This window comes from Falco peregrinus, chromosome 1 (genome assembly GCF_023634155.1).
Source record: "Falco peregrinus isolate bFalPer1 chromosome 1, bFalPer1.pri, whole genome shotgun sequence".
In the NCBI taxonomy this organism is placed as follows: Eukaryota; Metazoa; Chordata; class Aves; order Falconiformes; family Falconidae; genus Falco; species Falco peregrinus.
This window is the reverse complement of record NC_073721.1, coordinates 98,440,793-98,446,792: the sequence shown is the minus strand read 5'-3', so window position 1 is coordinate 98,446,792 and position 6,000 is coordinate 98,440,793. Positions and strand designations below refer to the sequence as shown.

The 6,000-nt window shown below is 47.7% G+C and overlaps 1 protein-coding gene across 1 annotated transcript in view; it reads left to right on the top strand.

The window, feature by feature from the left end:
• Nucleotides 1-499: 499 nt before the first annotated feature.
• The window catches only part of RTN1 (reticulon 1), a 120,504-nt gene continuing 115,003 nt past the window's right edge, over nt 500-6,000 (top strand). Inside the window, exon 1 of the mRNA XM_005229417.2 lies at nt 500-1,050. Coding sequence (XP_005229474.2) covers nt 861-1,050 — 190 coding nt within the window. The 5' untranslated portion in view covers nt 500-860. The remainder of the gene's footprint in view (nt 1,051-6,000) is intronic.

Genomic DNA, 6,000 nt, shown 5'->3' with positions numbered 1-6,000 from the left:
TCTGCTCTCACTAACAGCAAGGATCCCTGGCAGTTCACATCGCCTTTGTAAGCATGCATTACCTCCATGAGACAGTGAGCAAGCAAATAACAATGGCACACCAAAAAAACAGGAAAGAAAGAAAGAAAAAAAAAGGCACACAGACACCTGCTGTGAGTTTATTTTGACAAGTGTCATTTAGATGCAATAAGCTGTGATCATCTCTCTGGCATGGCTGCGAACAGAAAGGAGCCAACTGGATAAACAAACCCAAGTGCTGCGGAGCAGAGTGTGGCTTCTTTCGCTGGGTTAGGGGGCTAGCAGAGAGGGGGAGGAATGGGGAGCTTTTAGGATGCGCTTCGCTGGGGGCTGTCTTTCTCCTCTCCATCAAGCCTGGAGGTGCAGGAGGAACCAGTGGCGCGCATAGTGCCCGGTTGCGGCGCGCTGTGGGATCCTCCAGAGGGGAGGGGATGCAGAGGAGGGGGATGCGCGCTGCGTGGGGGGCCGCAGGAGAGGGGAGGGAGGCGTGTGCCTGCCTGGAAGGGGCATTTCTTCCCCTATACACACAAGCTGATGCCTACCCTGCTGAAGCAGTTAAATGGGGGAGAGCAGCAGCCAGGCTGGCAGATTCCTGCCCTGTGATATGCCAGCCACAGGGTGACGCAAGGGCTGGAAGGCTCCAACTAACAAGCCATTTTCACCTGCGTAATAAGCGCTAGTGGAGATACAGCAACAGCAGCAGCAGCGGCTCCGAGTCCCCGCAGCCGGCCAGACTCCAGCACGGCCGCAGCACCGTCCAGCCCTCTGCGGCCACCGCAGCTTTTTCGGTGGCTCCCGCTGCAGCCTGAGAGCCGGAGACCAGCGGCCGCCTTGCAGGCAGCATGTCAGCCCCGCCGGACCCCCAGAACCTGCTGCTGGCGGGCGCTGGGGTGCACTGGGCTGCGGACGGGGCAGACCAGTATGCAGCTGGGGCTCCGCTGCGGGATGGAGATGGGGCTCAGCAGCGGGAACAGCTGGTTTTTGGCTCCGCCAGGGAACACCCGCCCGTTGCCATGGCGACTGCATCCCCAGGTAAAAGGCGAGGGGTACCCAGGGATGCTCAACAAAGGGGCCCTGGCCGCAGCATCTCCTGGTTGTCTCGTTCCTGTCCCTTCCCCGGTTCTTCTCCCAGCCTGACTGCTTGGGAACATTACTAATGAGTTAGTGAGCGCATGTAGGAAAACAGAAAATAACGAGCAATTGCGGCCTTTGCAAATAATAATTTTTGCTGATGTGGGGGAGGGGGGATGCAGGACCCAGCCAAGTTCCCTAAAGCCCTTTGCAGTTTGCTAGACACAGGACATCCAGATTTCAGTCAAATGTTGGAGGGCATTTGATTTCACCTGACTTGATGGGGCTCTGTCCTCATTTGTTGTACACCTGTACACATCTAGAGTGACAGATCTCAAAGGAGTTACTTCAGCTATTCCCCATGCACCTGGAATTCCTGCATGGTCTCATGTTATTTCAACATGGAGCTTTTAATGGTGTGCCTATTCTGAAGTGTTTGTATATTTTCTGCATGCTTTTGAGATATGTCCATTTAATTGTGGACTTTCTGGTTGCAGTTTTCCCCCCCTTTTGCCTTTTTAGGTGTATTTAACTTAAGGTACATTTAGTTTAGCTAAGGTCTGCAGGTTCATTGATTTTCAGTTTACTTTTGGGATGTATTTGATTTTCCTTGGTTTAGGGATCCTTTCTTTAGTGGATGTTTTAATAGCAGGTGTCTATCTATTAATGAACCCCAGAAGGCTTCAGCTTGCAGTAGCTCCTGGTAGAAATATTTTGGAAAAAATTACTCTGTTTCCTTCTTGGTGACACTTCCGTACTTTCCCATTGCTGCCCATCAGAGAACCCAAATAACCAAAGAACCCAGCCTGGGGGAGCTGGTGGATCCCATCTAGATTTCTCTTCACTGGGAAGTAATGTTTCCATTATACAGCCTGACAGCATTAAACTTGTCTTGAGGAAGTTGAGGGTCAGGGCTTGGGATGGGAATCGGTCTCCGTTATGCAATAGCTGCAGGAGCATTAGGAGCTGCGTTTTTGGGCTGAGTCCTTTCTAATCCCCTCCAGTCAATCAGCACAAAGAGTAGCTGGGCAGAAAAAACACAGTCTGCATAACTGCGTGTATTATTCCACTGATACCCATCTGTATGGTTTTTTCGGGGTCTGAGTGTGAATCTGTGCATGTGTATGCTCTCAACATGGATGTTTCCCTGGTGCTTTTCTGACTGCTTGATGCTACGGAGTTCAGTAGTAAAATGGGATCTAATGCCATCGGCTGATGTGGGAAATGTTTTGCTGTTTTGCAGCTTTGGGCAGGCAGCTAATCTGCTGATGTGCTGCTCATTCGCTGATCTGAGTGGTAGGTTGTGAAACGTGACTTTTTACTGGAGAGAGAGAGGCTGATGGCTTGTAATTTAAGGCTGTTCTAGGTGTGGCGTGTGTGTTTGTGAAGAGCGGTAGGATTGGGGTCTCCAGGTAAGGGTTGCCTCAACAGTATAATGACATGAAGAAGGGAGAAAGATTGTATTGAGCTTTTGTTGCTCACTGATGGATAAAAATATGGCCATGCTGAATCTTAGCATACAGAACAAAGAGGGGTGGTCTCTTAAATTGTGTAAATCTCCATTAAGTTGAATGATTGTGATACTGCTTACATTTAATGAAGGCTCAGGCTTAACCTGATCTGTAGATTCAGGCTTATAGAATGAAGAATAGAAAGAATGAAAGAAGGAAAAGGAAAAGGAGAAAGAAAAGGAAAAAGAGAAGCAAAGAAATAGTTTTTGGCTTTTGGATTCCTCCGCAAAGGGGCTTTAACATGTTTGTTTGCATGTGTCAAACTGTGGTGAGGTGGAGGCAAAGTAAGCAATACAAACCTTTCTTGGTGTTCGCTAGCTGTGGATTTAGACTGTCAAATTTGCAGTATCATAAGAGTAGTAATGTGTTTTAAACATTTCCCATTTTGTTCTCCCTGTAACAGTAAAGTCACTGTTGTGTGGTTGTGTGTGTGTCTAGCCGACCATGGCAGACAGAGCAGCTTCCCAACCAGTGCAGCCCTGCACACGCAGTCTCCTTTTCTGTTTGTGGCTGCAGCACCTGTATTTCTGTTCCACGTTACCGAGGCAGCTACAGTTCCCACTCTATTCACTAGGTGAAGTAAATAATTTCCCTGTTCTCTCTGTGTGACTAAATATTATTAAGTAGCTGAATATCTAAAACTGTCAAATATTTCAGAATACTCTTTTAATTCTCCTGCTTAGAGGGGGATTCCTGTGTGTTCCTAAGCTGTAGGAATGGACCCAGTGGGAGACTTCAGTAACTTAGAACACTGCCATAAACGTTCAATACTCCCTGTACAATGGGGAACCAGGGGACACTTTAGACAAGGAACAATGCATCCAGACAAGAGTGAACTGTACGTTCTCCAATAGTTTCCCAACACATCCCGTATCTTTCTCCACACCTTTCAGAGCAGTCTCTTTTTGTCAAAAATATGGTTATGCTCTCTGAGGCAAGAGCAGCATTTGGAGACTGAGATTCGCCCAGCATGAAAATAACTGAAAGTAAATGGTGGGAATTTATTACAAGTTGTACAGAAGTTCTCTTATACAACCTAAAAATTTGCAAACTTTCCCTGATCTCGGCTTTTGTTTTAAGTTTGAAAGCCAGCCAGGGATTGTTGAAAGGTTCAGGAATATTTTCAAGCTGGCCATGGGCCCAGCTGTGAGCCAAACTGGCTTTGTGTCAAAACCTTGTGAGTGGTTTCTGAATGATGAAAAGCAATGGGTTTCACTCTCCGTTCTTTGGATCAACCAAAATTAGCAATGATCAGGACTGCAGAAAAAAATTCCCACAAGGAGTGGAGAGCTCAGAGATTTCTTAAGCAAAGATCCCACATCTGCTTCTTCTGCAGAGCTACAAGATCAACTCCAGTAGCTTCTGGGCAGGGACAAAGCAGTTTCTTTTGCTTTTATACTTGGGCCCTGGATTTTAGCAAAAATGTTTCTCCCTCTACTGGGGAGTTCCCTCCTTCCCAAAGATAAATTTGGTTCAGGGTGAGATGAGCTTGCAGGCAGCTCTTGCAAGGACTAGAGACTGAAGCAGTCCTGAAAGGCTGGTGAGCAGTTGCATGTTAGTGAAGAGAGCCCCATGTCACCCAACACACCATCTGGTTACAGATTCTGTTATTTATTTTCATACATCAACAGTGATTAAAATTATTTGAAAATAATTTTTACTAAAAATATTACACAGGCTACCAGGCCTTCCCCAGCATAAATCACATGGTTTCCTTCAGAGAAATGGCAAAATGTGAGAGTGGGCTGTACCTCCACGATGCAGGTGTGCTTGGGGAAAAAGAGGGGGAAGAGGGCAGGAGCTCATACAAATGGTGATTCCTGCGCCAAGGTCTGGGAAGTTTTATGCAGCCTTGTGCACCAATGGGTGTCTGTGGGGTGATTTACAGCCAGCAGTGGTACACCCCTGTGTCCATGTAGCTGAGATTGAGAGAGCTGCCAGTGAGCCCTGCCTGCTGATGCTCATACCAGGATGCTCTTTGCCTTCAGACTGGCCACAGCAGTCAGGACATCCGTGGCAATCCTGGCCTGTTTCCAGCTGCCTCCAAAAGGCAGATTGCTCGTGGGGTGCAGCTGCCCAAAGGAGAGGTGGCCAGTGCCACATGAGGTGGCATTAATAACTGGTACATATCTATGGGGACAGAATGGGATGGCAGATATGGCCTATGGGAACCTTCTGGAACAGCAGCCAGGAGCTGGTTGGGATCCCCTGCAGTGCCTCAGTGGCACCAAAGTCCTACAAATATGGGACTGAGCAGCACTCCTGTGGTATGTGGCAGCGAGGCAAGGTGGGAAGGAGGGACTAGAAGCTGCTTGGATGAGGCAGATGAGTTGAGGAGCAGCCTGTGCCTGCCAAGGAGCCGTGAGATACCAAATCCCAGGAGTGTTTCATACTCTGATGGGTGTAGGTGTAGTGTAGAAGACCATGAGTAGTCCTGGCTCGGGCTGCTCTGTGATGAGGACAAACTCCCTAGGCTCAGTGCTTTTAGTAAAGATTTTTTTAATTCACATGATTTGTAAAGGTCGAGTTTGAAAACATGTGCTGTGTACCCACATGCTCTCACCATGAACTAACCTACCAGCCGCTTGCCAGCAAGGGACTGCAGTGAGGGCTTCTAGCATATAAACCTGTGTTTGTACTGCTAACACTTCACCTGTAAATCTCAGTTTGTTGTTTCTCTCCGGTTACTGGAGAGAGTAAGTTACTCGCAGCTTTACACCTCAACATGAAAGAGGTTTCTGATGAATTTCAGGCAGCTTGAGGGCCCTGTGGTTCATCTGGGTGCAGAGAAGTGGGTCTTAGTATGAACGTCTGCACTGCTTGGGTTTGGCACTGATGCTTTTTGGGGATGTCAGAGCACAGCCAAATGCAGCAGGTTCCTCAAGGCAAACAGCTCAGCTGCCCTTTGTGGCCTTCCTACCCCTTTCCAAGTATTGCTTTAGCAAGCTCTCCCCCTCCCTAAGCATCCATGGCAATGTACTGCTCAAGGCCATGTGCACTGTAAAGGCCAAGATCCAAAACCTGTTTTTTCAAGTTGCTGTAGAAAGAGTCTTGCTAGTGTGGATTCACTGACCTAAGCATATACCACAGGGGAGCCTAAGCAGCTGTTTGGAAATACGTCCTCAACTGCCAGGCAATCTTGCTCAGATTTAGCTGAGGCCAGATTTAATCTCACTTTGGAAGAGTATATATTCATGCCAGTTCTCTTATTGACATTTTAGTCCTTCCTGATTTAGATAATTGCATTATTTTTTTTCTCTCTGCTCCCTGGATTAGTCCCTCAAAACCTCTCACATACTGGTTTGAATGAAGGTAATAGAGGTCATTTGGTGGAGGCTATTCCCATTCCCTGGGGTTCTGTGAGTGCAAGCAGATTTTGCAGACAGGGACAGAAACACAG